The 19,433-nt window shown below is 38.4% G+C and overlaps 1 protein-coding gene across 3 annotated transcripts in view; it reads right to left on the bottom strand.

The window, feature by feature from the left end:
- Nucleotides 1–898: 898 nt before the first annotated feature.
- sh3kbp1 (SH3-domain kinase binding protein 1) overlaps nucleotides 899–19,433 on the bottom strand; it is a 41,281-nt gene continuing 22,746 nt past the window's right edge. For 2 of the 3 annotated variants that reach the window (XM_042510202.2, XM_088072062.1), the window contains exons 6-19: nucleotides 19,245–19,324; nucleotides 16,290–16,379; nucleotides 10,021–10,090; nucleotides 8,723–8,817; nucleotides 8,454–8,549; nucleotides 8,297–8,348; nucleotides 8,142–8,213; nucleotides 6,763–6,898; nucleotides 6,600–6,670; nucleotides 6,361–6,467; nucleotides 4,984–5,139; nucleotides 4,051–4,262; nucleotides 3,898–3,961; nucleotides 899–3,125 (exon numbers count right to left, since the gene is read on the bottom strand). In XM_042510202.2, coding sequence (XP_042366136.2) covers nucleotides 3,087–3,125; nucleotides 3,898–3,961; nucleotides 4,051–4,262; nucleotides 4,984–5,139; nucleotides 6,361–6,467; nucleotides 6,600–6,670; nucleotides 6,763–6,898; nucleotides 8,142–8,213; nucleotides 8,297–8,348; nucleotides 8,454–8,549; nucleotides 8,723–8,817; nucleotides 10,021–10,090; nucleotides 16,290–16,379; nucleotides 19,245–19,324 — 1,340 coding nt within the window. In that variant the 3' untranslated portion in view covers nucleotides 899–3,086. The remainder of the gene's footprint in view (nucleotides 3,126–3,897; nucleotides 3,962–4,050; nucleotides 4,263–4,983; nucleotides 5,140–6,360; nucleotides 6,468–6,599; nucleotides 6,671–6,762; nucleotides 6,899–8,141; nucleotides 8,214–8,296; nucleotides 8,349–8,453; nucleotides 8,550–8,722; nucleotides 8,818–10,020; nucleotides 10,091–16,289; nucleotides 16,380–19,244; nucleotides 19,325–19,433) is intronic. The other variant, XM_088072063.1, reaches the window with a different exon arrangement.

Here is a 19,433-nt window from a genome sequence, read left to right as displayed (position 1 = left end):
TGCAGAGGCACACAAAAGAAAAAATATATATATATATATTTTTTTATGTCTCTTTTTCCCCCAAACAATTTTTTTCAGTAGATTCTGTAAGGCCTATTGTGATGTGATTGGGGTGGCAGTGGGGGGTGGTGTTGTGTATTATTGTGTTTGTTGTTCATTTTACATGTTAAAAAATAAAAGAATTGATTTAATGAAAAACCATGAATTGTGAAGAACTAACTTTTAACTAACTTTGTAAACATGCCATAAATGGTTTTTTTTTGGCAATTTGAGGGTTAATAGAGGCTGCCTGGGCTATTATCTGCTCTTAAGTCGATATATCACAAATTTGGGGTCTTATTTGTGCCCACATAATGAATATAGCCCATGTCCAATATTCACTCTCCTTTTAGCTCTGATTTTGGTCTCTACCACCTCCTACAAAAAATGGGAGGGTTTTTCAACACTTACGTACCCAAAAAATGTTTTTAGTAACAATCTAAAAACCCACTGTATACAGCAAAAGTAAAGTTGAATGACATTGTATGACATTTTTAGGGATTTTAAATGGCGTTATTCCCCCTTTTTTTTCTAAAGTCACACTGAAATAAATGCTGTTGCAGAAATTCTGCAGTGGTTGTGGTGCCCATTAATGCTGATTTAGGAATTTTACTTCTGTTTTTGTTCAGTCAGTCATCCAGTTTCCATCTGTCACAAACACACACACACACACACACACACACACACATACACCCTGCTCTGTAACAGTTATCTATAAAGGAGCACCAGCTGCTTGAATAAACAGTGAAAAGAGCAACAGAATGAATATTCACCTTCATACAGTACAGTATATTATACGTTACCAGCAGACAATTTAAACATGATTAGTAATTTTAAAAAAAAATTAAACATGCACACGTACAGTACATAATAGCATCTTTATTACACTGAAATATAAAAGTATATATTTATCACTATCCTGGAGAGGAAGGACCAAGTCAAGAAAACAACTTGTAGACTCAGTTGTAGCAGTTTTCTTGTTGTCATACGAAAGAAAGAAAGACAGAAAGAAAGACAGAGAGAAAGAGAGAAAAAGAAAGATTTGGAGTCAATAAACAGGAAGGCCACAGTGACGGGTTGCCATAGATTCTGTGCACATGTAAGGAAGGGAGGCAAACAGCCGTTCATGCTACCAAACACACACACACACACACACACAGACATGCACACACATTTTTATCTGTGAGGTCCTTTCACTGACTACATTCTTACAACCCTGTCCTCAACTTTACCCTTCACCCGCTGCCAAAAGAGCACCAGAAACATCAGACGCACATGGATCTCAGTTTTGATCATGTTTTTTTTGGGAGGGGGTATGATGCGACCAGCACAGCTGTTTCATGAGGTTTCTGGAGTCGTGCTGCAAAAGTGCAAAGGCAAAAAAAAAAAAAAAAGTAAAACAAAATGTTTTGGTCCAGAAGGCTTGATAAACATTATAGGCGTGTTCATGCAGCGGCATGTGCTTTTCTTTGCATATAACTTTAATTTGCAGACAAATATCACAGGACAGTTCTGGATTATGTCAAAGAAATTGTTGATAGTTTGGGAATTATGTTTCTTTTCTCTCAAATTGTGAGCTGGATGAGAAGATAGATAACCACTTTCATGACTGTATGTTAAAGCCTCTGGGAACCCAAATCACCCAAAATTTTCTTAATATGTTATTTAGGGTCTTACATGCATAGTAATAGGCATAAAAAATGAAAGAAAAGAGCCTCAATTCAAATTTGAAACATTGTCAGTTTAGTTTTTCCACAGTTTCCTAAGGCCAGGTTTTTTTGGGGCACGGTTATCCCCGATCCATATCACGTAATATGGATAAAGCTAATCAAAAATTCAAAGTCAGCTGTCACTTGATACTAATTTAACATGCCAAACTGAAATCCCTCAATGCTCTGTTCAATATGATGCATTTAGAAACGCACTCTGGCACAAAAAATTGGGAGCGCTGTTGGAACGTACCGTTCAGTTATCCAGAGCACCACACTCTGCGCACTCTGTCTGGGGAAAAGGAGCAGCAGAGCATCGAACGGAGTGAATGTGTAATGAACTTAACCGTTGGTTAATTCGTAGAGAAACAGAACGCTCTGTGACTTTAAACAACAGCTCTCTCATTTTAGTGTAGAGTGTAAGAATGGATTTACAAACGCACCCAGAGTGGGTAAGGACCTCAAGGACCTTGTGCAAATTATGCAAACAAGCATAATTCCCAAAATGTCCAACTATTTCTTAAAATAGCACCTGTAGTATCAGTACTTAATGTCATGATTTCAGGGATCATGATGTGCTTATAATTTTAGCCTCCAAACTACTAGAATATTTGACTGCAAATTTAAAAAATCCCGACATCAAGCAGAAAAATGGTTATGGAAATACGTCCAAATGCCAGTGCTGTTAATAGTCGATGCTTCAAAATCACCCGCCTGCAGTGTACCATAGAAACATCAAGCTCAGTGTGTCAAACAATGTTAAAAATGTGCCTCAAAGTATAAGCTTTGATCAACCCAAATCTTAACCTTAATCTTTCCTGTTGAAGAAGTCATGATCTGGCCAAAAACAACCTCACTTTAGAAAAATGTCCCTATTGCAAAGGTCTAACGTAACAGTCCTCACATGGATGGAAAACAAACACTTACACATGCACACACACACATACAGGTGAAGGCCACAGAGTGGACACAGACCAGCACAGAGGTCGTCTGAACCAACCGGGCTACGAAGGTCGAGTTCCAAGTTTCCTTCACACTAAAGAAAACAAAAAAGTACCAGCGAGGTCCTCGGTCAGTCAGTACCGGTGGCACAGCAAGCTTCGACAAGAGAGCGGTAAACAAAACAAGAGAAGCCTCTTTAAAAGAAAATTAAAGAACGCAGGATAAGGCGGCGTCAAAGGGGGGAGGTGGCTGATTCCATGGTACTGTATTGTCGCTGATGTTGATGGTGATGATCATTTGGCACAAACTTTATTTTGGCGGAAGTGTCTCGGGCCAACAGTGATAATGTTTCCAAAGGTTGGCCTCCGATGTGGTGATAAGAGGATGCTTTAGTCTTCATTTTAACAGGGTCTTCTTTATGTGCTCTACTTCCATCTGTCAAACAAAGACGGAAATTCTGAAATTTAATTTCTCATACAGTTGAAGACATTTGGCTGCTGCTAATAACATCCTTGAGATTTCAGTGGCGCTACCAGGGAATGAATGAATTATTTTCATATTTTTACATATATTTTTTTAAATTAAAGGGATACTTAAGCGATATCCAACCAGCTTTGTATCACAAAAGTGTGTGTAAATAAACGGTGGCAAACTTCCCTCCATCTAAGCGGTGCCTCATTCAGAAAAACACTTTTAAGTGCCGTATTTAGCTTTAGAAGTTTGTAAAGGTGCTATATAAATGAAGTTGTTTTTATTACTATCATTATAATTTAATTTTTTGGGTGAAATACTTCTTTAATCAAATATTTCTATAGTCTATAATACTTTTTTTTTCCTGACAGGAAGGAGCAGTGTGTAAGATTTAGCTGTGTGGATGCAGATTGCAATAAGGTAAAACTTCATAGTTCAGGAGGTTTTTACAGGGAAATCATTCGCAGTGGTCTCCTCCTGTCAAGAACAAACAGACCGGCTGATTTAAAATTGTAAAAAAAACCAAAAAAAACCCCAACAAAAAACAAAAAAACTGAATAAAGCAGTTTCACGTTAAAAATCAGTGTTTCTCTGATTCTAATCAGTTTGTGCCTGAAGGCAACTAACAGCGGTGGCCATCATGAAAATGTGAATGGTCCTTTCTACTCCCATAATTCTGAACCTTCTTTGTTTGTTTGTTTCATTAACAAACATCTAAACTCTTTTCGAGTCTCACCTGTAAACTAAGACGAATCTTCTTCTCATCATCCAGCGCATTTGTCAGCTGCTTCATCTCCTGCCTGAGACACACACAAACAGATCATGACACACACACTCATGTATGGCCATACACACACATTTGTAGGTATTCACTGTGCGTATAATGTACCTGTGCTGGCTCTTCAGCAGTTCTACGGAGGCCTTCAGGTCTCTCAGCTGGTTCCTGAGTTCCTCAAGTGTCGGGGGGGTCAGAGGTGAATGCCGGAGCTCGGGGGAGGGGCTCAGACCCGAGGAGGAAGACGGGGACGCGGGGCGATGGCCGGCGTTGGGCGGGGTCAGGACAGAGGGCTTGGCGGGTAGTGGTGCTTTACTGTCAGGGCCCTGAAGGTAAATGGAAACACAGATCAGAGACTTTGAAGAATTCAGGAATCATACAGACCCATGCATCTGCTCATTTGGTTCCACTAACAACACAGCTGATTTTCTACTCTTATTTTCACTTGTTGTATTTTTTAGATTTTATTTACATATATGTGTTTTGCTAGTTAATGTCCTAGTCCTGTTTTAAGTAACAAATGTATATATTGTACTTTAGTCCTTGTTTTGAGCATGTTTGTATCCCTATGCCCTTCTAAAAGTCTATAAAAATGTTCATCACAAAAAATTATTTAGAAATTATTATGTCCTCCCCAAACATCTAAAATACAACTGATGAATCTGAAGAGCTTTGGATAAAGACTCCAAATTACAGCAAGAATATTTGACTTTGTAGTAAGATTTTTTTTAAGCAGTTTACATCGGAAAAGTCCTTAAAATGCTTTAAAAAATTCAGAAATTTTTAAATAACCTTTTGGACAAAATATTTGTGTTGAGGAAGAAAAAATGCATTTGTTACTGATTGTATCAGCATTTACCGTGAAATATATATGTTTTACTAAAAATAATTTTGTAATCCATCAGCAAACTAAGATGTCGCATTTACAAGCAAGCACTCTATGAGGTCTTTATGAGTAATAAAAACCAACACAAGCAGTTTTAAAACAACTCAGTAAGATGAATATCAGTGGCGCGGCGCCCTCTGCTGGATGAAATAAATAGTGACCAGTGAAGGTGGTCGTACAGCGATGATGGGAACTCCTTTCCTCAGGGAAACCTCTACAGGTCTGGAGGGGACAGATTCCAGCTCCTCCTTCCCTCTGTCCTTCTCCTTCCTCTCCTCCACTGCAGGCGGCTCCAGGTCAATACTGGACAGGGAAGACTGCAAGAGAGACGTATTTTTTAATATCTGTAGCATTCTGAAGTCATATACAGATATATACTTAAATTAAAATTATAAAATTAAAAGTACAGTCATAATTCATCAAAATAGTGCCCTCCACTTTCCTCCGGTTTTGCATCAAAACACAAGTTTTATATTAATTCGTGCAAAAAGTTGGCCACATTTGCATCATAAATAGTCAACATACTGAATGCTCAAACATTAGCATAGATACCAGACAGTTATGTAACTCAAAAGAAGTTGTGTGCCAGTTTAAAACTGCATAAAGTTTGCAGTTTGTACTATATACAACACTGTTTTGTGCTAAACTGAAATGACAAATCAAAACTGTGACTTTGAAATGACACTGTCAATGAAACCTTTACTATCTTTAGTCTATTAGTCTGACAGAGAATACAATCTGAATTAGTTATCATGGACTCTCTCTCTCAACATTTTATAGCCTAAATGATTATTCAAACAACTGAAAAAAAACCCAGATTAATCAATGACTAGTTGCAGCCCTTATTTGTTTGATGTTTGCTGCTGTAAACAGCTCCTCCATTTACTGTGTGGGTTGCACTGTGACCTGTGGTGGAAAGTAACTCAGTTTATTTACTTAGGAACTGTACTTAAGTACAATTTTAAGGTACATCTTCTTGACCATTTCCATTCTTTTACACTTCGTACTCCTATGCCGCTACAATTCAGAGGAAAATACTGTACTTCACTACATTTATGTGATAACCTAGATATAATCAAAAAAGAAATTATAATATATTATTATGGATGAAAATAAAAAAAGTATTGATCCTTACTGAAATTCAAAAGCTAGCCAGCTGTAATATGAAGCCATGAATACATGAACGCCTCAATAATTATAATACAATATTATGATTTATTTTATGGCAGTTTCTGTGTGATGAGGTTGATCCGAAATGAAATGATGTGGTTCTTTGACTTTTTTTCCCTCTCTTTTTCTCACAAATTTGCGACTTAATAAATGTAGAGATTATCCAGCTGTTTCCCCTGCAAATTTGTGACATTAATCTCGGAAATTCTGAGTTTTTTTCTCAGAATAATGCCCTCCATTTTTTTTTTTAAAAAAGTCAACAGTGGCCCTAATTTACCTTCTTCAACTTCTCGTTGTGACAAATTAGTGCACATCATCCTCATACTCAGGACACCCCTTTATGACAAGCAGACTAAAAACACACTCACAGGTGTGATGATCTGCGAGCGAGGCCGGCGGTCTGTGACTCTCGGCCGCGACGCCGTCGGATGACTCAGCTTCTCTGTTGACGCCACCACAGCGTCGAGGTCCACATCTGCACAAACACACATCAGAAACAAACACACACACCTGATTATTATCTCAGAAGATTAAATTTCACACAGCGCTCTCACAGAGGCACCATATCTAGATCTCATTGGGCGACGCTCCTGTCGGTCAAACTCACCAGCGTCATGTGACCTGTCAGGGGCAGAATCTGGTGTCGAAGCCCCGCCCTCAGACTTGGGGCTTTCACACCTGAGCAGGTAAACCATACAACAATATTAGGCTGGATACGCTCAGCAGTACATGGGATTTTTTTTTTTTCGTAAGTGCGTGTGTGTACTGACGCTAAAGTGGGCGGTCTCTCAGGACGCCGTGGGGGTTGGGAGGAAGAGGAGGAGCTTGTCTTTGGGGGGAGGGGTTTCTTGGGGAGAATAGATGGAAGGGAGGGCTTTGGGATGTCTCCAATCTTCACCTCTTCACCTACACACACACAAGTCATATAACACACACAGATGTTCAAATGGAAAAATAACTTGATAAAAAACAAACAAACAAACAAATACAGGAACGTTGTAAAACATAAATACACACATGTCAAGGTGATCGCGTGACTCAAACACTCACACATGTATAATAAAGTGAGAGCCAGGTAGGAATAAGTGATGAAGTAAATCTGAACAGAGAAGACGAAAGCAAAGCCAAAGACGGTTGTTAAAGAATGAAAACGAAAGAAGAAAGAAGAAGAAAGGTCTGGAGTTGCCCAAAGCTGCAAGAACAGGAGGGAAACAAAAAACAAGAAGCATGAAAAAAAACTGGAGGGGGAGACAGCAAAGAGGATCAGGGAGATCAGGTCAAAGTGGTGACAGGAGTATTTGTAAGTACTGTTATGTAGCTTGATTTTGGTTTATGAGTTTTGAAGTTACTTTTATTTTCAGATATTTATCATATCAAATTGACAATTTGTTTTTTACTAGATTCATTTTTATTTATATTGATTTATTTTTGTTTATTTATTTTTATATGTCTATTCTATGATGTTATTTTTGTTTTCAGATTTGTATTATATTATATTGACTTTAGCACGTTTTTTGTTCGTTATTGTTTTTCTTCTTAATAAACTGATGCATTTTGCTCCCATATTCGATGGTCTATAATGTTGTATATTTTGTTTTGCAAGGCATTTCTTACTGTGACTACTAAAGGGTTCACGGACTTGAACTTGCGGCCCATGCGGCAAGGACACAGCCTTTATATATGGGACGCCCGCTCTACCAGGTGAGTTAGTGGACACCCTAAGTGATTTCTACTTGTTTTGCATGAATAAGATAAAAGAGGCAACGGGAAGCTTGTGTCTCGCACCAGTTTGTGAAAGCGTTAGTCAACATCAAAACCACGGTGCCCAAAACTTCCTGTTGCATACAGAAGCCTGTCGACACCGCTTCTTCAATCACAAGTGTGTTCCTCCACTTTACAACAGAGGACAAACGCTGCAAGTGATTTTTATTTCCACAGAAAGCTGGTGTGTGTTTATGACTGAAAAACATCCCCATCATCATGTTTCACACTGAAATTGTTTTTTTTGATCTGTAAAACTATCCTGCAAAGCAATGCTGCATTAGTAAAACAGGTTAGTTAGTGATCTGTCGATTGCCAGCTGAACAGATCAGTAGAAAGTTGCAGGCTGAAGGTGAGCTGAGGAGGGCCAAAGTGGTCTGAACTGTACCTCCATGCTGGTCTCTCTGTGGCAGATGTTCAGGTCGCTCCGGAGGAACCTTCTTGACCTCGGACTTTCTCTCTACAGGTCAGAGTTCACAGATTTCTGTTTCTTTTTTAGAACATAAGCATACATGAGAGGAAAGAAATAAGATGTGACTGTACCTGTGGTGTGTTTAGCTGAGGGTGCACTCGGAGGAGGTGGTTTCTTTGGTCTCTGGAAACACAGACACAAAAACACGTCAAGAATGTATCACGTCTTTGAGACTTTCAGGGCTTCTAATATCGCAGTAAACAGATGACTTTAACATGCCAAAATTACCTCTTTCTCCCCTTCTATTAGCTTGACAAAGTTATCTGGGAAGACACCTTGCCGTCCTCCGATCTCCCCCATCCACCAGCCAGCATCAGCACACTCCTGCACGACAGACAGCAGCTTGTTTTAACTACAATTTAAGTGCACGGTCAGTGTATTTAATGCGCACCTGGATGCAAATTGTGCTTACCCGCACAAACAAATCAAACTAACCAAATGATGCAGAAATCAAAGCAGGCACACACACGTACCCACACACATATACGCTAACTTACCTTGGTGATAATGGTGATGATTTCTCCCTCTTTGAGTTGCAGCTCATCTTCGTTTTGTGCTTCGTATGGAAACAGGACTTTACAGAGCTCGCGCCCTGCCGATCGAATATAGGACAAACTCAAGTTAAAGAAAACAGCTGAAAAACAAGAGAGTAGAGGAGGTTTCCACGGAGAACTGTATGTATGACGTGCACAACATGCACTCCCCCCTCAATTTTTGGACATACTTTGTCACTCTATTATGATTTTAATATTTGTTATATTTATTCCTCGGGGTATTTTGATATTTTTAAGTTTTTAAGATTTTATGATTTTACTGTGGACTGCACACTGAACTGCTCACTGTATCTTTTTATTTATTTACTTAACTACTTATTTGTTGACTCTGGGTTTTATTCATTATAATGTATATTATCTAATAACAATAAAAAATCCTTGATGTACATCTGTCCCCACAAAAGTAGCTTTTAATTACAAAATAACCGACATTTACACCACAAATTGAGGTGGAAAATGGGTGCATAAAAATTCACCTGACTGCAGAATATTAAGTTTTTGATGCTCAAAATTTTCTGGTGAAGAAACCCCCCATTTCATATGTAAATAGACTTGGTAAATGGACTTAAACTTACATAGCACTTTTATAGTCCTCTCATCACTCAAAGCGCTTTTACACTGCAAGTCATATTCACCTTTTCACACACACACACACACACACACACACACACACACACACACACACACACACACACAATTTAGTCTTCAGTATCTCACTGAAAGCTACTTTGACATGCGGATTGGAGGAGCAGAAAATTCAAGGATTATTTAGAAAAAAGATTATTTTAAATACATTTTGACAAAATAAGTTGTCTTACAAAAACACAGCTCAGAAACTTAACTGCAAATCGCCATCACAAAAAGTTTGAAAGTCACTTTATCCTTCACAGCATTCATGCTCTCTCATTGTTTTGTCATCCTGTTTCAAGTTTCCTTCAACACAGCTTGTTAATGCACTACCTTTTCTTTTTCCAAACTCCCAATACTTGGTTGTCAGAGCTTTCCACAAACATCTGAACACGGCAACAAGGAAGTGTTTTCAAGCTTGGCACAACTTTATTACAATGGTGTGACAAAGGAGAGGAAAGTTTCTGCATGAGAGGAAGTGATCTAAAAACGCTGGCATGCTTTGGAAAATGGTAAACTGTTATTAGTCTAATAACTGCTGCTGCTTAACTAAGACTTGTGCTGTTTATATTTCTGTTTCTGTTAGAATTATCAGTGAAGCTGTAACTTCTCACCTTTGGCCTTTCCATCAGGTTCAGTCTTCATGGTTTCCGTGGCAACACTCGCTGCTTTCCCCTCGTTGGCCTGAGCGAGGGACAGATGGAAGAAAACCTTGAGTTTCACACACAGATCTTATGCTCAGATGCATTTCTACATATCTGAAGCAGGTATCGTTTTGTAACAAGAGGTACAGTTTTCTTTTTGGTGTAACCAGTCTGTTTGGGACTTCCTGCCCTCACCATGGTGAGTTTCACTGATGTCTCTAGAGAGTATTGTAAACTGTTAGATACAGCTGTGGTCGGTGTGATATTATAAGTAGTATACTCTATAGTACTGGTGAAAAGAAACTAACATCTGTGAAATCACTGAATGTTTTCCAAGAAATTGTTAATGATTTTATAATTGGTCTCATTAACTACTAATAATCAGTAACAGCCCTTAAAAAAAAAAATGGTTGACCCCTACTTGAGATATCACTTTCATGAGAACGGGACGAACAAGAATCCAAAAAATGATTGCCTCCAGGCACAGATATCGTCAGCACAGAGGCATAAAAATCATACGCTGAGAGACCAAAATAAACGACAATTAAATTGATACAATTGCTTTTCTCCAGTGAACATCACTGTCCCACAGCTCCAACCTAACCAGCTAATTAGAGAGGATGAGAGCAAATATAGCACAAAAACCACCGAGCTGAGTTGGTGTGTGTGTGTGTGTGTGTGTGTGTGTGTGTGTGTGTGTGGGGTGTAGGTTGTTAAAGGAGCCGTTGTTTTCCGGCTGGAGTGGATCCCTCGACAGTGTTTGTGGAACCAGGGTGGCTCTTCCACAGGAAAACACACACACACATTCACAAGACCCGGTCTGTCCCGAACACACACACTGCTCTGTTCTGTTCGGCCCGAGAGAAAAAAATACCCCACACCACCTCCTCCTCCTCCTCCTCCTCCTCCTCCTCCCCTGTCAGCGTCTCCCCTCTCTCTCCCTCCTCCCTCTCTAATGAGACCCATGTGGTGCCACAAGCATTGACACATCATTACAACATCACTGAGACGTTTCCATGTCCGAGATCATTTGTTTCTGAGCCTCTTATAGGCTGCAGTGCAGGAAGTGTTCAGATTTTTACTAATGGTAAAGTACTAATACTACACTGTAAAAATACTCTTGTTAGAAGTAAGGAAAATGTACCAAAACTATCAAAAGTAAAAATGCAGAGACAGAGCACCTGTGAGTGCGTGTACAGTAGTATATCTAATTCTATACATTATGTTCATTATTTTTGTGGATTTTTTGGATTATTATTACACAAATATTAATGTTTAAGCAGCTTTTTTCATGCATTTTTTTGCTTATTATCTTTCTGATAATTTACAAATCAACTAATAGATTATTCGACTTTTGTATTGGCTAAATTTTTATGTGCGGTTGTGTAGTTTTTGTTATACAATGTGTAACTTAAAGGTTTTTCATACGTTTATGATCTAAAATTTTGATTTTTAATTTAACTATAGCTGTCACATTAAAATAGTGAAGTAACGGTAGGTAAATGAAGTGGTGAGGTAGTATAAAGTTATGAATTAGAAATACTAAAGTACAAGTACTTCAAATTTACACTAAAGTACGGTACAGTGCTTGAATAAATGTACTTATTTACATGCCACCAATGCTTCCAAGCAACAGATATTAACCAACAGCAGTAGTACTAAGCAAAGGTAGTATTGCAGCTATTTTTGTAAGGATTAAGACATTCAAACATTGTGAATTTCACCACTTTTACTTTCAAACAGAAAAACGAAAAGGGAACTCTTTTCTTCTTGAGTGCAGCAGAAACCTGACATGACCCTGCAAGCTGCATCCACTGCACTGCACATCTGTCTGTTTCAGAGCTGCATCAGTGTAAACTTAAGTGTGACCAGAGGCAGGATATTCAAACATGGCTTCAGTTTTCTAAAGTTACTCAGTAGGTGTCACAACAAAAGTGTGAAAAAAACCTGATCAACGTTGAGGTGCTGCACTGCAGCGTGTGGCTTAGTATGTTCAAAGGCGACGATTTCAACGGCACACTGATTTGGTTTTCACATGACCTAAATAGGTGACATTTTATGACCCAAAAGACTTCAGATCTCTGCTGGTGTATCTAGGGGCATGTTTCTTCAGAAGTCAGTTTTTGAGCCATGACAAAGGCTAAAATGTGGCCCGCAACAGACGGTGAGGCTTGTTTGGCCTAACTGACTGTCAGAAAACTCTCTGCCCCTACAGGCCTATTAAGAGGAGTGAGGAGTCAGTGGGTCATGATCATGCAACATAGTCAATAAAACTATACTAAATATACAATACAAAAATAAAAATACTAAATAAAAAAAAGAGTCATCGCAACCACAAGAGATCCTTGAGCACACAGTCATATATGTGCACACGACATTAGGCTGATTGGTCCAGTAGTTTACAAGAGGAGATGACACACATACACATGCACACACGTGATCCCGTCCAGAATTGGAGATAACAACCCAGCACCTTCAACATACTGTCGTCTTATGGAGTTGTTTATATTTTTTGTCTGGCTGCTGTTGGGTGCTGAGAAGGTGGCGTACAACCACCTGCATTAATGTGACGATAATGATGAGACCCGTAAGAATGAACCAAAACAGTGCATTCGGAGGCATTGAAAGCATTAATAATATAAAAACATTTATTAAAGCAGGTTTTCTGCCCTTTTCTTGTTTCTAACATCACATAAAATTGCAGAAGATAATATTACGTAGGACTTTCAAAACAGAACAATTCAGTTTATTTCTCTCAGCCGCCTAGCTTATGTATAGTATATTACTCAGACAAATTTTATTTCCATAGCACCTTTCAAACAAAATGATTGCTGTTCAAAGTGGTTTGGGGTTTGACTGAAGAAACGGAAACAAAAACAAGAACAACATATGAAATAATATTAAAAAAAGGATCTTAATAAAATGTAATTCCTGGTAGTAGTAAGACACTAAGCCAGACTAAAAATAAAAGCTTTTAGTTCACGTTTAGCATCAATATTTCCAGCTCCAGTATAGACAGTAAATACACTTCATGACAGACCCTTGTACCATTACCTTGTTCTCTAAATAACTAAAGAAGCCGAACTTTTCTGTACGCACAAAGCTTTGCTCTGACTGACTGACGATTAATTCGGTACAGCCCTCCATTGTTCTGCTGACTTTGAGGAAATAATCACTTTTTTTTAGCCAAGTTAAATAAATCCACAACAGATTTTTTAGTTCATTGCATACAAATATTTTGAATTGCCCAATAATGCAAACCAGAGGGGGCTTTCATGAGGCCTGGAAAGTGATGAGACACACAGGGCTGAGTGGCAGATTAAAAATAAACTTCCCATCGATGAATACAACGATGTCGAGTATGTCTTTATGGAAACTCTTCATTTGGTCCTACCACAGAATAAGCCTGGAGGATGACGCTGCCTTAGAGATTGACTGCCCCCTCTAAAGTTTACACTGAGATGTTTGTTTCACATCGAAGACTCAGCTGGTCACAAGGCTGAGTGACGTTGACTCATTGCGAAGGAAAAAAAAAAACCTGGAGGAAACATAGAAAACTTCCTCTTTTGCCAGAATGAGATCTGAAATATGTACAGATTTAGGCTGTGAAAACAGTACTCAAAATACACTTAAACTAGTATTAAATCACTCTGTTTAACACTGTTTTAGCTGCACATCAGGACCACTTAGTTTACAGCTAATCTTCCAGTTCAATTATAAAGTTGACGTGGCTTCGCATGACTCAGTGTCCCCCTCGTCCCGGATGGAGACGCTCTGCAGTCAACTCCTCCAGAGCCTCATTAGAAGGCAGAAAGGCTCGTCTCACCATAAAGCAACAGAACAGCTTCCCGCTCAGCAGGACCGGCTGACAAACATCCTCCAGAACAAACGCAGAGACTCTTATATGTCTGCAGGAGCTATAGCACGACTAATAAGAGTTTTTATAAAGCTTTTTACATACTGGTTTTTGTTTTGTTTACACACTTAAATTATATTATTTCAATCCTGTCACTTTCTATTAGTTTAAGTACCATTTGGTTACTAAGAAGGTGACAAAAGTTTCACTTTTGGTGTAGTTGATGAAGTTAGACTTTTGGTTAACTAATACATCATACAGACTTAGATCACAAAGTAAAAGAGAAATCATAACAAGTCTGTGTTTTCATAGAGTTTTGTGTCTCTTGATGGTCAAAATTTGCTTTTAAAAGCTGCCATGACTAATGTTTTTGGGGAAACACTGAATACTATTTAAAATATATCATCATTTATCTATATATATATGCTTTATCTATATATACATTATTTTTTGCAATAAAATAGGACCTAATATGCTCATTTTTAGGTTCATGCTTATATTTTGGGTTTTTACGAGACAACTTTACATGCTTTTATGTTCAGAAAAAATTGTATTTTTCTCATATTTTCTGGGCTAGAACACTTGTATTTAACCCTCTGTCTTAAATGCTCCATTTTGTTTCCTGTCTCTTTAGGCCGCTCGCTGAAAAAGCCCACTCTGTTCTGATTGGTCAGCGTTTCTGGGTCTTCCACATTACAACCAGGAAACCAAGCTTTTAAACACAACCAGACGTGTCCCAGTATGACTATGACCCGAAATGAGGGAGAAATGAACATAATCTGCAACCAAGATTGCATGTTTCTCCAGCGTTAGCATGTAGCTTCGTGTAGTACCGTACTTGCTGCCGGCTAATGACGGCGTGTGGCTGCACTTTTTCCAGCTTTGAAAAATTTACAATAAAAGCTTCTAAACCAAACTGGACATGTTGTTAGACACGAACAACATCTGCAACCAAGATTATATGTTTCCATGATGATAGCATGTGGCTACATGTAGCAGCTAAGGCCTCATACTGTAAACACTTGCAGCAGCGTGCATGGAGCAGATGACCACATGAGAAAATCCGTCACGAGCTGACGTCAGCATGTTCGAAAGTTGAGAAACAGAGAATGAGAACCATTTGAATCCTGAGATTTTTGTTACTTTACAAACATTCACCTCATGATATCAAACTTTTATCATGTTTTGTATGAACATCCAACACTGTAATAGTATATTTGCAACAAAAAATAAGGAAGATCATAATCCTTCCCCTTGTAAAATAGTTGGTGTAAGATATATGGCATTAAAAGTTCAGCTCACCACAAATACTAAACCTGAAACCTTTCTTTTCTTCCTCCTAGTGGTTTCTGACCACAAAGATACTTTTGGTTTGATTTGCATAGATATCTGAACTTTAAGCTTCTTAAAAACTGATCCTTTAAAGGACAAATGTTAAAAAAGTGAAAACTATCTGCACAGCCAGAAACCATTGGGAAATGAAACTTAGTTTTTTTCTTTGTAATTTTGGTGAACTGACCCTTTAATTTCATAGACTTCGACTATTTTAATGAGAAATATATCATAAAGTATAAAGTCCCCCCCACTGTATTTTGGGCAGGGTAACACAACATTTTAAGTATTTTGACCATCAACAGACACATAACTTGTTTTTACAAAAACCTGCTTTCTGCATGCTTTATCTGTAAGTTCATCTCCAGTATCTACAACAAAACTTCTGAGTTACTAAACAGCACTGAGGCTAAACCACAACACATGAAACTGCTTAATTTCATGTGAAACCAGGCAAATTCAGCAGATAGGAAATCTTAGAATAAAAGAAGAATATGAGAGAGAAAGAAAGAAAATAAAACAAATCAGATGAGTGAAGAGAGCAAAAATGTAAATGAAAAAGAGACGAACAGAAATAGAGAAAACTTGACCCTACCGTCCTCTCCTCTGGTTCCAGTTAAACACAGACAGACAGACACACGGAGCTTTGCTACATCAGCGCCGGCACCAGCAGCAGCAGGAGACAGTGTGTGTGAATATGTAAACGTCAGTGAAAACCAACTGTATTACCTCCCCTCCTCTCTCTCTCTCTCTCTCTCTGTGCCCTGTGGAGCTCTCACTTCTGCTTTGCTTGTCAAATCCCTGCAGGATGTATGTGTGTGTGTGTGTGTGTGTGTGTGTGTGTGTGTGTGTGTGTGTGTGTGTGAACATAAAACCACTTCCTGTGCTGTAAAACTGAGACAGAGGAAGGGGAGGAGCCAAGACTGGGACTTCCTTCGCTCACATTTCACAATGTAATGATCAAAGTATTGAAAAATGTATGATGTAAGTGTTTGTTTGTGTGTGTGTGTGTGTGTGTGTGTGTGTGTGTGTGTGTGTGTGTGTGTGTCACCTTGTCTCCCTCTGCATCCACTTCCATGGAGCGCGGTCTGAGCTTGATCGGCTGGTCTTTGAAGATGTCACCGAAGCCAAACCCTCGGACCTACAGGTGAAATAAAGATGTGCGATACACAGTCAAACACTGATAGTTAAGGCCACACTTAAAGGAACATTTCACCAAAAAAAAAATCCGTGGTCGAAGCTTAAAACACTGCCCCCTGGTGGCTCTAAATGTTTGTAGCGTGGTGGGTGGCAGCAGCTGTAGTCAGCTTGAATTCACAACAGTTTCAGTGGATTTAGAGTCACCACCACAGCAGCATAATCCTTTTTTCTACACTGTCTTTCTGTACGCTCACATTGTTCCCAAAATATGGCTGAATGCAAAGCTGCCATTTGTCCCAAACCACATTTTTATCCTTAAAATCAAATGGCATTTGTTGTACTTCATTCATTCAGCTGAATAGCAACATTTTATTTATCTGATTTCTTGTTTGCTCCAACTAATCTGGTGCATGAGATGTAGCAGATAGGGGACTCAGTCACAGTTTTCACACTGCTAAAAATAAATTTGTCCGTTGAAAAGTTGATATTTCTGTAAGTTGACTTACAGAAAATTGTACAACTGTGTTAATTTCATCCACGTTTTGTCTATTGCTGTTTTTCATGAATGCAGCTAATTCAAATAGATATGTAGGAGGGTGGCAGCTCCTTTTTTTGTTTAACAGCTTTTACTGAATTTTCATGTGACAGCATCTTTGTATGCAGTATACATAGGAAATTAATGGGATTCTGAACGTAGGAAAGATGCACTATACAAATGATATAAATGTGAGGATAACCTGCCCAGCCACCCAGCCAAACCCTCCCAAACATTCCACTTGTACCGCTGAGTCCAGATCTTTAAGTGGTTAATTAATTTGGTAAGGATTAGAAGAGGTACATAGAATATGGCATAGTGCTCTATGACAGATGAGTTAAAAAGCACTAAGAGAGAGAACGAGAAAATACAACAACACGTATAGCAAATTAAATAACGATTTAAATATAACAAAAATATATAGATACATTCAAACACATAAATGACAGTAAGATATATTGGGTTGAGTTGGGTGGGGGAGTCCAATGCCTCACTAATCAACTCGTCAGTCTTATTCAATGGTACATGTAAACTCTCATAATATTCTAAAAAGGGGTGCATCTCCTGTTTTTTTTAACCCCGCCTGCTAAACTGTGATTGGTCAACTGTTTCTCCATCTGATAGAAATCCCTCCAAATCTAAGATGTGGGCAGCATTTTTTAAATACTACTTTTTCCAGTATAAGGAAGCTTTTATTTGTGGTTACTAAAATTAGCTGCTTACCTCGGGAACACGCAGCTACTTATTATAGGGTGGCAAATGACCAATGTAAATTGCTCTAAAAATAAACAACAAGACGTGCAGAAGTCACAAAACTAGAATTACTGCCTCATGGTTGTATACCTCCACCAACCAGTCAAGTTGCAGTTTACATCTGTGTCTGTCCAGACTCATATTACAAATATAGTGAAGACTTTGAAGGAATGTAATAAAAGGTGTTAAGTATATTTTTTGGCAAAAAGTAGATGGTTCACACACATCTTAACCTGACAGCAAAGAAGGTCTATACATTCATTCATTTTTAGTTTGACTTTTATTTGAACTTTATCTATCGAATATTTATTTATATGTTTTAGTCTGTTTCGCAATTTTACTACTCTCTCCATAACTTTATTATTTTACTTTGTGCTGTTAGCCTTTCATTTACCTCATTTACAGTTTGAGTATTTTACTTATTTATCTATCTGATTATTTATTTAGTTATTAATTTTAATTATTGCTAGTATCATGGGTTTATTTATATGAAAGGTGCTTTACAATGAACGACTGAAGGCCTTCCTGAGATACTGCGATCACAAAAGTGGAACAGACAGATGGACAAACACAGGTACCAACAGAGGCCTCTACTCAGGGCTGTCACCAGTGTGGAGGCATAAAAAAATCTAAAAACAATGTTGTCAGATAGCTGATGGGTTCTGAGTTTTCATTTTAGCTCTCTTTCCCTCTCCACACGGACAGTCTGCCTGCCACTCAAACATGATTGGTTGATACAACTCGGACTACAAACGGAAACCAGAACGCTTCCAGTACCAAAGTCTTGTAACATGCCTTAGAGATTCTGCTTTCATATGTAGATATCTGTTTACAGAGATTAGACTGCACCATGCTGCACAGCTGCAGGAGTGGGTTGAGTTACTATGGACATTTCAATATTTCTATTTTTACTGTCAAACTAGGACGCTGTTGTAACAGCTTTGAGTCCAAGATGACTTCATCTGCTGTCCTCCAACAATCAAGCCTTTAAGTGTTTGATACTCAAAGCAGATTTTCAATTGTAATCCTTCAAAACAAAATTATCGTTTAAGTCTCCTCCTGAAATATTTTACAGAACTTCTACATGTACAGTTTGTCTTTCCCAAATTGTATAAAGTTCTTAAATTTTGGAAATTTTACTGTGTTTTCCATTTATATTCTGTAACATAAACTGCTGTTCATAAAAAACAGAAAAATTAAGAAAAATGAAAAAAAAAAGGATCTAGGTGCTTACAGCATTAAAATGAATAGTGAAATTTGCCAATAATGCACATGTGACCTTGGTTGTATGAAGTTTATAGTTTTTGTGCTGGAAAAACACAGCCAACGTCCTCGTTTGTGTCATAAAGAATCTCTAACTTAATCTGACCTTGTGTGAGGCTTAAAGTGTATGCAGTATTACTGGGATTTGAGATTTATTTTGTAAACCTTAAAGAGTGTCAGATCTTGGGCAGGATGATTCTTGTCTGATGATGGTATTAAAACCAAAGTGAGAATTTGATGTTGACACAAAATACATTGTAAAAGAATGTAGACTTAAAGTGCAAAACATCATCTGTACTGTACGTCACTGATTACCTTCTTAGGCTGGATTTCTCCTGACCCCGTTTCTGAGCGACTGTCGCCTCCATCACTCTCACTGCCCGGACTGTCCTTACCTACACACACACACACACACACACACACACACACACACACACACACACACACACACACACACACACACACACACACACACAGAATAGACGATCCATATTAGTTTGCTGC

Source organism: Plectropomus leopardus, chromosome 21 (genome assembly GCF_026936395.1).
Source record: "Plectropomus leopardus strain MGB_pleo_1.0 chromosome 21, ASM2693639v1, whole genome shotgun sequence".
Classification (NCBI taxonomy): Eukaryota; Metazoa; Chordata; class Actinopteri; order Perciformes; family Serranidae; genus Plectropomus; species Plectropomus leopardus.
The sequence above is the reverse complement of the archived record's forward strand: the minus strand, read 5'-3'. Positions and strand labels throughout refer to the sequence as shown.